At 40.3% G+C, this 13,833-nt stretch overlaps 1 protein-coding gene across 1 annotated transcript in view; it reads left to right on the top strand.

The window, feature by feature from the left end:
- PIK3AP1 (phosphoinositide-3-kinase adaptor protein 1) overlaps positions 1 to 13,833 on the top strand; it is a 110,187-nt gene that overhangs the window by 67,597 nt on the left and 28,757 nt on the right. The window contains exon 9 of the mRNA XM_052661224.1: positions 8,868 to 8,963. Within this exon, the coding sequence (XP_052517184.1) occupies positions 8,868 to 8,963 (96 nt within the window). The remainder of the gene's footprint in view (positions 1 to 8,867; positions 8,964 to 13,833) is intronic.

Raw genomic sequence — 13,833 nt, 5'->3', positions numbered from 1 at the left:
GAAACTAAACTCACACGTGTCACTCTAATCCATCCTAGAAGGCTGCTCCGCTTCTGGGACTCCTGCTTTGAACCTTCCTCTTGCGCCCCTGCTCGCTCCACCTGGTTCTGTGGATCAAGTTTGCCTTCAGTTAGGAGAGCCAACTCAGCCCAAGCTAACGGCCCAAGCTAACTAACGCGCTGACTTCTCGTAGCAGCCTCCTTGGTAACTGGCGTCTTTGTAACACATCATCTCCAGTAGTGTTTTCTCTACCTGAGCTCTCTGGTTACAGTCTCTCTCTGCCAGCTGGGTCCCCTCTGAGGTGGGGCATAGCTGGGCCCAGTGAAGGTCCTCACAGCCCTGCCATGTAAGATCTGAGCCCCCCTGAAGGACCATTTGTAAGCAGATCATTAAGTTACTGAAACATGCTGCCTTGCCCACCTACACACTTTTCTCTCAGGATCTTCCTTCCTGCAGCGGCATGAGTTCTTACCCGCAGGGAACTCACTCTGAGGCAGGGCTGGCCCTTCTTGTCTTGTCTGGGGCTGAAACTGACCTAGTGAAGCCAAGGGAGCCTCAAGACACTTCTGACCTTTGTAGCTTTCCCCTCCTTTAGATGTACAAGAACTGTTGCAAATATAGGCACTTAGTGAAAGAGCACTGGATTGAATGATTTCAGGTTAATTAAGTTAAACTCCTCACCACCAGCAGCGACCTTGCCCGCCTCTGCAGCTGCACAGCTGTGGGCAGGCCTTCCTCAGGGCACTGCCCACAAGTCAGTTTGCAACTGGACATGTACTTGCTTCTCTGGCTACCTGCTCCTACTAACATTAGCAAGTATCATCCGCAGGCCCTACACCACAGACATTTGATTATTTCTTGACTTTGAGTGTTGCCAGAAAATAAGAAGTCATCGTAGATATTGTGGTGTGAAATTATTTGTCAACATACAACACAAGGACTTCACTTCTCCAACAGGTGGTAGTGAGATATCTGTGAGATGCCCCCAAAGGTGGGACATCTGTGGCCGCTCCTGGCTGCCCATTTTTTTTTTTTGCTTTGTCTCCATCCATCCGCCCGTGCTGGTCCGGCTGCCTGCATTGCCCTTCTCTTGTCTCAACTTGGAAAATGCCCGGATCCCTCCACAGCCATGTATTCATTTGCTTCTTCCTCGTTAGTCTGTTCACTTTCACATTCATTCAACAACATTTATCAATCCACTCAAGTGTTTAAGTCACCGCACCAGGTGACAAGGAGTCAGCAAATAAGCCGGTATGGTCCCTGCCTTCTAACACTTCCCTTCTTGTGGGAGAGCTGGTTATTAAACAAAGAGACTGCCTGCTGCTGCTGCTGCTGCTGCTGCTGCTGCTGCTGCTGCTAAGTCGCTTCAGTCATGTCTGACTCTGTGTGACCCCATAGACGGCAGCCTACCAGGCTCCCCCGTCCCTGGGATTCTCCAGGCAAGAACACTGCCTAACTGAACATATAACTACAAACTGTGACAGTGCCGCAGAGGATAACGACATGATGCTCTCTAGAGGGTAGCTAGTAGAGAATGGATCTTAGCAAGTCATAGTACCCACTGCACCCCACCAGCAAACTGACCTGTGAACTCCTTCCTGCAAGGCAGAGGGTATGTGTGCTCACCAGGAGCACTGCATTGAGGCCCTGCTTGTCTGCTAAGAAATTCACAGAACTTGACACACTGCTTCTCCTAACCCTTTCATGTTAGCCTCTTCTTTGTCATTGCAAATCACCTCTCAGTCTCTCTAATTTCAGACTACAGTTCGCCTCTCTCTGTCCGTGTGTCTCCATCTCTGTGTCTCCCCTCCACAACTCCCTCTTCCTTTCTCGTTGTCTCTCTCCTTCTCCTTCTCCCCTCCTCTGACTCCCACGTCTGCATGTGTGTGACTGTCTCTTTCTCTCTGTCCCTATTTCCGCCTCTCTGTCACTGTCTCTCTCTCACCTTCCCCTCACTTCTCCGTGAGGGTATAGGAAGGTTGGACTTTCCTGTTGACGTGGTCAATCATAGCCATCCTTCTACCTGTGTGCAAATAGAACCAATCAGGTTTCAAATTTGTTTGTTTGTTTTCAACTGTTTCACCATGCAGCTCCTTGCTCTAAGCCTCTTTTCTATTCACAATAGCACTGGGGGGGGGGGGGGGGGAAAGCCTTTGGCCAGCTTTCAGGGTTTGAGAGCCTTTCCAGAAGAACAGTCACTCAGTATCTGATATTTTACTGGATTATATACTCAGATTAGGTTTTCTATTAAATTAGTAACACATAATCTGGATGGCGTTTCCACTGCGGCTAAACAATCTAGATTTATGTCCCAGGAAGAGTATCACATGAGCGTCTTTGAAAATTCATTATTGCTCTTGACTCGTTCCTTAATTAAGTGCCTGCCTGCCTTCACTCATCTGTTCAGCTTCTTTCTTCCCAGGAATGGTTTCTCTGGGATCGACTCCTGTAAAAAACTATAGTGTAACTCTGCAGCTGGCTTTCCCAGAAGGAGACTGTGGCCCCAGAATCTCCTTGTTATTGTTTTGGGTTGGGTTTTTTTTTCCCCAATGAAATGAAAGAACTCTGCATTTTTTCCTTACATCAGCAGGTTTCAGCACATTTCAGTTTATTTTTAACTGACCAGTGGTGAAGGTTAAATGCTTAGAATCTGAAGTACAAGCCCTGAGCATCCAGGGATGCAGGATCTGTTGCTGTCGCTGTCCTTTTCAAACTGTCCTTTGTCTGGAAACTGACTCCATTCACCTCTAGAATTTCCTATGTATTTCAGTTACTCATGTGTTACCGTATGCTTGGGTTGTGTGCACACATGGGTTGTCAAATTTAGAGTCTGAGGGTTTGAACTGTCATTAACTTGAAACAACCAGGAGCTTTTTCTTTTCTTTGTTCTTACGAAGGTAGTATCTGCTACTACTTGGACTTACTGCCTAATACAGCTATGGCAAATAGTGTTTTAAAAATAATTTCCACATCAGGTAGCTGGTGTTGAGGTCCTGGGAAGCTGTGTTGAGAAGGATCCTGAGGCCACAAAGAAGGTAGTGATTGAATAAAGATATTTACCTTGAATACAGAGTAGTGGTGTGGAGGCCAGTGTGTATCTGCTGTTCCTTGTCTGATTTAAAGATTGTTTTGTTTTGTTGTTTATTCACTAAATCATGTCTGACTCTTTTGTGACCCCGTGGACTATAGCCCACCAGGCTGTTCTGTCCATGGAATTTTCCAAGCAAGAATACTGGAGTGGGTTGCCATTTCCTTCTCCAGGGGATCTTTCCGACCCAGGGATCAAACCCGCATATCTTGAATTGGCAGGCAGATTCTTTACCGTTGAGCCACCAGAATAGCCAATTCAAAGATACTGATGCAGTCCAGCAGTTAACACTTCATGTTTTCACTGCAAGTGGCGTGGATATGATCCCAGGTCAGGGAAATGAGATCCTGTGTGCCCCACCGTGTGGCAAAAAAAAAAAAGTACTCATGACAAACCTATGTGATATGTACTATTATTGATGCAGAAAGCTTAGTTTCTCTCTACACCAGTACTAAATCAGATCTCAGAGACAGAGTTTTGGGTGAAGTAGAAAAGGATAGCTTTATTGCTTTGCCAGGCAAAAGAGGACATATTGGGTTGATGTCCTCAAAACCAAGTTTCCCAACTTGGGGAAGATAGAAGTTTTATAGTAAAAGTGGGAGTGATCAGCTTGTGAACATTCTTCTGATAGGTTGGTGATGAGCTAAGTAGAAGTCAGCATTGTCAACCTTCAGAGTCAACTGGCCTGGGGTCTACATGCTTATGGGCAGCACTTCTCCCACCTGGAAGGAGTTTCAGTATCTGCAGAAGAGCTCAAAGATAATGTTGTGTGTATCCATTGATGGGGAAACAGGACCTTGTCCCAAGGCTCCCTTGACTGTTTCTCCCTGGTCTCACATCTCCGCCCTTCCCTGATTAACAACTGCTTGAATCTGCCGTTTGGAACTCCAGGAAGGTCATGGAGGCTGAATGAAGGCTGTTTCCTATAATCAATGAAACTGGGGCACAGAAAGGCTCTGTGCCAGGAGCCCCACAGGGCCCTGCAAGGTATCATTATTATCACCATTTTAGAGACAGGAAAACGAACCTGAGAGGAAGTAAACAACTTGGCCCAAGATAATCTGGGCAAAGAGTTAATGTAACAGCTTTCATTTCCCTTCTCCAGGAGAATTTGACCTTCATTGACTTCCGCTCTGTTACCCTGGTAACCTGATAAGAGCCATATGTCAATTATGTCTCTAGGCAACATTGCCTATGATAAAAATGACCGTAATTGGTTGGCAAATTGCCTCTGGAACTAGGAGGAGTTGTATGTAAACTATAAATACTTGAAAAGGGCACCATACTGTGGGCTTCCCTGAAGGCAGTGTCTCTGGATGCCTCTTAAGGGGACCTTGGAAGCTGTGCCTCAGGAGGTGCTGATGTAACTCAGGAGTTGCGAGATGCTGCTCCTCTGAGACACCAGGACATCTCCTCCACCTGCCTGATATGGCTCTGGTTTCCTTGCATGAGAGTTGCGAGACTGGCCAGAAACTCCCTAAATGAGGAAGGCTACTTGGTACTGTCCTGCTGGTCTGTATCCTCCAACCTTCTGAGTAGGTTGGCGCCAGCATAGCTCATGGTCATTTCTAAGTCCCAGTGATCAGCTGGATCTCAAAGTTGGATCTAGAAGTGAATTGGCCCAGGGTGTTGCAGTCCTGCAGTCAGAAGAGGAACAATCAAAATTGGAACCTATGCATTCTGACCCAAATGCCCATATCTGTCACCATCCATCTAGGGTGCCTCAAGGAGGAGAAATAATTCTACAAATGTCTCAAGACTGATGTTTATCTGATCCTAGTTTGTCTACTTGCAAAACTATGCCCTTAACCACCAATGAAGGCGTGATTATAGAATAAAAAGATGTGTTTGTCACAGGTAACCCTGCCTCATTCATTGAACCCATGGAGGCATGGCTCACGAGACTTCCCGGAAGGTGACTTGATAGTGTAGGCGGACAAGAAGGGGTCAGTGTAGGTCATTCCCAGAGCGTGAGCTTGCATTTCTTCCTCTCCTTTTCTCATCTATTTCCCTCCTCTCTGTTCTTCTCCTTTTAAAAAACAAAACAAAACGAACTTTTGAACTACTTTTAGATTTTGAGAAAAGTTACAAAAATGTTACCCTTCCTGTATGCCTTTCATCCAGATTTCTCAGATAGTAACATCTTACATAACCACAGTTACTAAAGCTGTGCAATGAACATTGGTGCAATACTGCCAACTAAACTCTAGACCTTGTTCAAATTTCACCAGTTTTTCCCCAAGGCTCTTTTTCTGTTCGTAGGTGGGACTAGATGCTGATCCTAGAAAGGAAGCCACAGTGTCTGCTGTTGTTCTGACAGTTCTTCAGTCATTCCTCCTCTTGGATACTTTGGAAGAACACCAATCAGTTATTTTGTAGAATGCCCTTTAGTTGGGTTTGTCAGATGCTTTCTATGAGTGGACTGGATGAGGTTATAAGTTTTGAGCACGAATACCATAGCGTCCTCCTCCATGCATTGTATTAAGGGATCATGATGTTGATATGTCTTATTACTGGGCTCATTCTTTTCTTCTCTCTTTCCTTTCTTAACTTCTTTCTTTAACTCACAAAAAACTCAGCACATTAAGATGGGGTCATAGTGCCAGGACAGAAGCCCTCATCGTTATTCTAGAAGTGTGAGAGATCCAGCCAGGGATGCTCTGGCTGCCTTCATTTTTCTTCTACATTTTGTTTTTCTAACTCTTTGTAGCTCCTTCAGTTTTTCAGCTGTGTCTTGAATATGGAAATCAGTTCTGTCAAACTGAACTTTGTTAGTGAAATAGCCAGGCCATGCGTGACTCTTTTACTACTGTCAGTGGGGGCGACCGAGTATACGTGTGAGGTTTGCACTCTGGTGTTGCCAGCCTGGGAGGTTTGATTATTGGTGATCGAAACTGTCCTGATGCTGCTCTACCCTCACCAGATTCTTAGAGATGCTGGAGCCTGAGGGGGCTGTGGTTCCTGGAGGATGCAGCACTGGGTGTAACAGAGCCCAGTGATAAGCCCATCCTCATCTCTAGGAGTGTCTGATGCAAGCAAGTCTTTCCTACAGGGTCTTTTCCTCTATATTTTATTGCTTTGTGAATTAGGAGTTTCAAAAGTTGGCTGGGTCAGGGTCAGGCAGCTGAGGGGTGAAGGGGTGTAGGGATAGGAGTGGGGAGGGTAGAGGAGGGCCCTGTGACCAGCAGGGCACATCTGTATGGTATGTCTTTCTAACTTCATGGGGAACTACTGCTGCTAAGTCACTTCAGTCGTGTCCGACTCTGTGCGACCGCATAGATGGCAGCCCACCAGGCTCCCCCGTCCCTGGGATTCTCCAGGCAAGAACACTGGAGTGGGTTGCCATTTCCTTCTCCAATGCATGAAAGTGAAAAGTGAAAGTGAAGTCGCTCAGTCGTGTCCGACTCTTCGTGACCCCATTGACTGCAGCCACAGGCTCCTCCATCCGTGGGATTCTCCAGGCAAGAGTACTGGAGTGGGGTGCCATTGCCTTCTCCGCTTCATGGGGAAAGTGTTCCATAAAACCACAGTTAAGCAATTTAAATAGAAATCTCAAATAAGCGGAATTTCTCTTTGTCTTCAGTTTTTGAGAAATGGATTGTGAGTTCTTATCTGAAATTTATTTTTAAAATACTTTTAGGTATGTTTCAGGATCAGTACAGTTATCTCAATCTCTACAGTTTATTTTATAGAATGCAGTGTTGACCAGAGATGTTCACTGAGTTAATAGTTTTCACATTTGGAATCACAGGGCTTTGGACTAAAGGGTATCAAGGTAGATTATATTCAATGTAATGTCTTTACTACATTTATTTCAAGAAATATTAAACTGAAAAAGTAAAAAAAAGGAAAGGAATTGGAAAAAAGATTCATCAAGAGTATATATTTCTTTTTTTTTTTTGTCTCAGATCTTTTTTTTTTTAAACTACATATTATATCCCCCTACGAGCCTCTTCTGGAACCTAATTGTCCTCCCTCCCAGAGGTAACCACTACCATGAATTTAGCATTTATCCTTTCCAGCATGTCAGCAAGTTTTCATATGTTTTTGAGATATTTGTGAATTCATAAACCACATGTAGTATCATTTTACAGGTCTTAAAATTTATATAAACTACTATATATACTGCAAAGTGCCTTACATAAAATACTTTATATAAAATGCATTTATATACTACGAACACCAGTTTGCAACTTTTTCACTCGATATTGTGTCTTGTTTTATGGTCACAAAGTTTATATTTTGATTATCAAAAGATCGTCAAAGTTTGAAATAAGGTCGAGTAAAAAGCTATGCTATGTAATAATGCCATATCTGCTCACTGGAAAGTTTAAAAATCAGTATTTTTATAATTATATCAATAACCTGGTAATTGACAGGTGAGCCATAATTTATTTTTTAAAAACCTAAAATTATTTTTGCTTTGGTAATCTAATTGTACAGGCTTGATCATAATTGCCTAGACCTTAAAGTGTTGATAGGGTTTTTCTCAAATATGAATGCAACACAAGCCACTGGATAATCTGGAAGACAAAGAAAAGTGTAAGATAGAAAATCAAATGTTCACAGTCTGAATTGCCCATGATCTCCATATACTAATTCAGAAATAGTCACTATACGCATTTTGATGTATTTTTTTTCCAGGCTTTCTTCTGTGTATGTACAAATATTTTGTTTCAAAACTAGAATTATGTCATGTGAAGTTCATTATCCTTAACATGATTTTATGAACATGAGGCTCTTTTCAGTGAACATTCTTGGGAAATGTGATATAAATATAAATTTTTCGTACAGATTCACCAGATTGTATTTAATGGATCCCCAAAGATTAAAGTAGTAGGAAACAGTATATCTATGTATAGTGATTAAATTCAAATGATGTTTTTTCTCGAAGCATAGTATTCAAATTACATATTTTGCCTAAGGAAACAAATCCCCAGTAATTGTATGATATGACTTACTGAATGCAAACTCTTGATAATATCAAAGCTCTACTTTCAAACGCAAGGCTGTAATTTTGCTCCCAAAATGCATACTTCAGAGTCATAAAGTAACAGCTACAGCTGGTTACTCAGGTTTAAGTAGAATCTGCTACAGTAATTGAATAGTTTTCACATAGTTTTGGTCTCCATGGGTTTATGCTTAATAGTGAAAAATCAAAGGTCTGTGAACTTCCTCCTTATAAATGACCAATTACATGGATGACCTAAAAAGAGTTTGTTTATGAGATGGTACTAGAGTAGCTCCAATACATGCTTTTAACTGTAACAAAATGGTTCGTAGTTTAAATAAATTACAATTTATCTATTCTTTGTTGTTTTTGCTTCTAACTTTTTTTTCTGTCATGCAAAAGACTACAATTATATATTTAAAAACTAAGCCTATTCTTTCCAATGCAAATGAGCATATCTATGCCTTTTGAGTCCTGTAGTACAGGAAAGGGCCTGAAGATTGTAAATATTGTTTTCGTTTATACCCAGTACTTACTAGGTAGCCTTACAGAGTAGGTAAATTAAATGCATGCATGATTGCATGGATCCATGGATGCATGGATGATTAGATGGATGGAAGGATAGATGGATGGTTTAATCAATTCTTGAATCTCTTAATTTGTCAAAACTTGTATTGGGTTGGCCAAGAAGTTTGTTCAAGTTTTCCATAAGATGTTACACAAAAAACTGGAACAAACTTTTTTGGCCAAACAATGTATCCATTTATAAAATGTCTTTGCATGTGTGGAAGAACAACATATAAATTCTTAGTCTCCTTTTCCTTCTAGATGTTGAGATGCTTCAGGCCAGTACATCTAATCCAATCCCCAGGGATGGTTTCTCTCGGACTACTAAAGACTCTATGATTCGCAAGTTTTTAGAAGGTAAGTTGCATCAGTGAACAGGAAAGCAAAAAGAAGGAAGAAGAAACAAATGTAGACATTGCCTGGCTACGTATGAGGGTTGCTCCACTCAGCAAATGTACATGGCACGTGGTGTGATAGGAGACCCATGGGCTCCCCCATCAGCCTGTTACAAGTAAGCCAGAAGTTCCCACCAGTGGAACCACTGCTTTGGGTAAACAAGTTGCCTTTAGCAAGACCTCTTTTGAAATACACAGGTTCATTTTTATTTGACCAAAATTTCATGAGTACCTACTATAAGCAAAGAACTATTTTAGATACTGGGCTAGGGTCACAAAGGAAAATAGGATATGATCAATACCCTCAAGAGACTTTGCTTTCTGGTGAAGGAGGAGAGCATGAGGGACATACATAGGTTAAAGGCTGCATTAAATCAAGGCTGTATGGTATAGTGATTAGATATATATGTATATATACATATATATATATATATATATATATATATATGCCAGTTTTCCCACTATTTATGAAGAAATTGTCTTTGCCTCCCTTTGTATTCTTGGCTCCTTTGTCATAAATAATTGATCATATAAGCATGAGCTTATTTTTTACTTTTGATTCTTTTCCATTGGTCTATAGTGGTCTGTTAAGCATCTGCCTAGAATCGGGAAGATCCCCTGGAGAAGGAAATGGCAACCCACTCCAGGACTCTTGTCTGGAAAATCCCATGGACTGAGGAGCCTGGTAGGCTACAGTCCATGGGGTTGCTAAGAGTCAGACACAACTGAGCGACTTCACTTCACTTCATACTGTTTTAATTACTGTAGCTTTGTAGTATAGTTTGAAATCAGGGAGTATGCTACTTTCAGCTTTCTTCTTCTTTTTCGAGATTACTTTGGTTATTTGGGGTCTTTTATGTTTCTGTACACATTTTAGAATTATTTGTCCAAATTCTGTGAAAAATGCCATTGGTATTTTGATAGAGGTTGCATTGAGTCTATAGATTGCCTTGGGGAATATGGTCATGTTAGCTATACTGATTCTTCTAATCCATGAATGTGGTATATGTTTCCATTTGTTTGTGTTGTCTTCAATTAGTTTCATAAACATCATAATGTTCAGAGTACAGATCTTTTACCTCCTTGGTTAGATTTATTCCTAGGTATTTTATTCTTTTTGATGCAGCTTTTAATGGGATTAATTTCCCTTTCTCACAGTTCATTATTAGTGAATGCAACAGATTTCTGTATATTAATTTTGAATTTTGTAACCTTACTGAATTCATTTACTAGTTCTAATAGCTTTTTTATGGCATCTTTAGGATTTCCTATATACAGTCTCATGTTATCTGCAATCAGTGACAGTTTTTCTTTTTCTTTTCTGATTTGGATTCCTTTTATTTCTTTTTCTTATGTGATTACTACGACTGGGACTTCCAGTACTATGTTGTATGAAATTGTCTTGTTCCTGATCTTAGTAGAAATGATTTCAGCTTTTCACCATTTGTATGATGTTAGCCATATGATATGGCCTTTATTATGCTGAATTATGTTTCTTCCATACCCATTCTGTTAAGAGTTTTTAAAAATTATAAATGGATGTCAGATTCTGTCAAAAGCTTTCTATACATCCATTGAAATGATTACAGTTTTATTCTTTAATTTGTTAATATGACATATCACATTCATTGATTTGCAGATACTGAATCTTTTTGCCTCCCTTGGATTAAACCCCACTTCATCATGATGCATGATCCTTTTAGTGCATTGTTGAATTCCATTTGCTAATATTTTACTGAGGACAATTTTGCATCTATGTTCATCAAGGACATTGACCATAATTTTCTTTTTCGTGGTGTCTTTGTCTGCTTTAGGTGTCAGTGTGATGCTGGCCTCATAGATGAATTCAGAAGCATTCCTTCCTCTGCAAATTTTTGATGTGAACTCTTCTTTAAATGTTTTCTAGAATTTACTTATAATCTGTCTGGTCCTGGACTTTTGTTTGTTACAAATTTGTAAAGTTACTGCTTCAGTTTCATTCTTTTTAAAAAAAAAATTATTTATTTTAATTGGAGATTAATTACTTTACAATATTGTATTGGTTTTGCCATACATCAACATGAATCTGCCACAGGTATACACGTGTTCCCCATCCTGAAACACCCACCCTCCTCCCTCCCCATACCATCCCTCTGGGTCATCTCAGTGCACCCGCCCCAAGCATCCAGTATCATGCATCAAACCTGGACTGGCGATTCATTTCATATATGATATTATAGTCAGTTTCATTCTTGATAATTGGTCTGTTCATATTTTCAATTTCTTCCTGATTAAGTCTGGGAGGATTGTATGTTTCTAGGAATTTATCAATTTCTTCTAGATTGTCCATTTTATTGATGTATAATTGTTTGTAGTAATCTCTTGTGATCCTTTGTATTTCTGTGATATCAGTTATAACTTCTCTGGTTTCATTTCTGATTTTATTTATTTGGGATTTCTTTCTTTGTTTCTTGATGAGTCTGGCTAAATACTTATCAGTCTCTATTTTATTTATTTTTGCTCTTATCTTTATTGTTTCTCTCCCTCTACTAACTTTAGGTTTTGTCGCTCTTTTTCTAATTCCTTTAGGTATAAGGTTAAGTTGTTTATTTGAGACTTTTCTTGCTTCCTGAGGTAGGCCTGAAGCTCCCTCTTAGAACTGCTTTTGATATGTTGCCTAGATTTTGGATTATTATGTTTCCATTTTCATTTGTCTCTAGGTATTTTTTATTTCCTCTTTGATTTCTTCGGTGATCCATTGGTTGTTTAGTAGAATTGTTTAGCTTCCATGTTTTTGTTTTTTTTTTCTTGCAGTGTTTCTTGTAGTTGATTTCTGGTTTCATCCTGTTGTACTTCGGAAGATACTTGATACAATTTAAATCTTTATAAATTTACTGAGGCGAGTTTTGTAGCCTATCATGTGATCTACCCTGGGGAATAGTCTGTGTGTACTTCAAAGTGTATCTTCTGCTCCTTTTGGATTCAATGTTCTATCAGTCAGTCAGTCAGTCAGTCAGTTCAGTTGCTCAGTCACATCCAACTCTTTGTGACCCCATGGACTGCCGCACGCTAGGCTTCTCTGTCCATCACCAACTTCCGGAACTTGCTCAAACTCATGTCCATTGAGTCAGTGCTGCTATCTAACCATCTCATTCTCTGCCGTCCCTTTCTCCTGCTTTTCGATCTTTTCTAGCATCAAGTTCTTTTCTAATAAGTCAGTTCTTTGCATCAGGTGGCCCAAGTATTGGAGCTTCAGCTTTAGCATCAGTCCTTCCAATGAATATTCAGGACTGATCTCCTTTAGGATGGACTGGTTGGATCTCCCTGTAGTCCAAGGGACTCTCAAGAGTCTTCTCCAACACCACAGTTCAAAAGCATCATTTCTTCAGCACTCAGCTTTCTTTTCTTGTTTTAATTTATTTATTTTAGTTGGAGGCTAATTACTTTACAATATTGTAGTGGGTTTTGCCATACATTGATATGAATCAGCCATGGGTTTACATGTGTTCCCCATCCTGAACCCCCCTCCCACCTCCCTCCCCACCCCATCCCTCTGGATCATCCCAGTGCACCAGCCCTGAGCACTCTGTCTCATGCATTGTACCTGAACTGGCGATCTGTTTCATATATGAAACAAATATACATGTTTACATGTATAATATACATGATATAATATACATATATACAGATATACATGATAAACAGATATACATGATATAATATACATGTTTCAATGCTATTCTCTCAGATCTTCCCACCCTCGCCTTCTCCCACAGAGTCCAAAAGACTGTTCTATATATCTGTGTCTCTTTTGCTGTCTCGCATATAGGGTTATCGTTACCATCTTTCTAAATTTCATATATATGTGTTACTATATTGTATTGGTGTTTTTCTTCCTGACTTACTTCACTTTGTATAATAGGCTCCAGTTTCATCTACCTCATCAGAATTGATTAAAATGTATTCTTTTTAATGGCTGAGTAATACTCCATTGTGTATATGTACCACGGCTTTCTTATCCATTCATCTGCTGATGGACATCTAGGTTGCTTCCATGTCCTGGCTATTATAAACAGTGCTGTGATGAACTTTGGGGTACACATGTCTCTTTCAGTTCTGGTTTCCTCGGTGTGTATGCCCAGCAGTGGGATTGCTGGGTTATATGGCAGTTCTATTTCCAGTTTTTTAAGGAATCTCCACACTGTTCTCCATAGTGGCTGTACTAGTTTGCATTCCCACCAACAGTGTAAGAGGGTTCCCTTTTCTCCACACCCTCTCCAGCATTTATTGCTTGTAGACTTTTGGATAGCAGCCATTCTGACTGGCGTGAAATGGTACCTCACTGTGGTTTTGATTTGCATTTCTCTGATAATGAGTGATGTTGAACATCTTTTCATGTGTTTGTTAGCTATCTGTATGTCTTCTTTGGAGAAATGTCTGTTTAGTTCTTTGGCCCATTTTTTGATTGTGTCATTTGTTTTTCTGGAATTGAGCTTCAGGAATTGCTTGTATATTTTTGAGATTAATTCTTTGTCAGCTGTTTCATTTGCTATTATTTTCTCCCATTCTGAAGGCTGTCTTTTCACCTTGCTTATAGTTTCCTTTGTTGTACAGAAGCTTTTAAGTTTAATTAGGTCTCATTTGTTTATGTTTGCTTTTATTTCCAGTACACTAGAAGGTGGCTCATAGAGGATCCTGCTTTGATTTATGTCAGAGAGTATTTTGCCTATGTTTTCCACTAGGAGTTTTATAGTTTCTGGTCTTACTTTAATCCATTTTGAGTTTATTTTTGTGCATGGTGTTAGAAAGTGCTCTAGTTTCATTCTTTTACAGGTGACTGACCAGTTTTCCCA

Source organism: Budorcas taxicolor, chromosome 23, assembly GCF_023091745.1.
Source record: "Budorcas taxicolor isolate Tak-1 chromosome 23, Takin1.1, whole genome shotgun sequence".
Lineage (NCBI taxonomy): Eukaryota > Metazoa > Chordata > Mammalia > Artiodactyla > Bovidae > Budorcas > Budorcas taxicolor.
The sequence above is the reverse complement of the archived record's forward strand: the minus strand, read 5'-3'. Positions and strand labels throughout refer to the sequence as shown.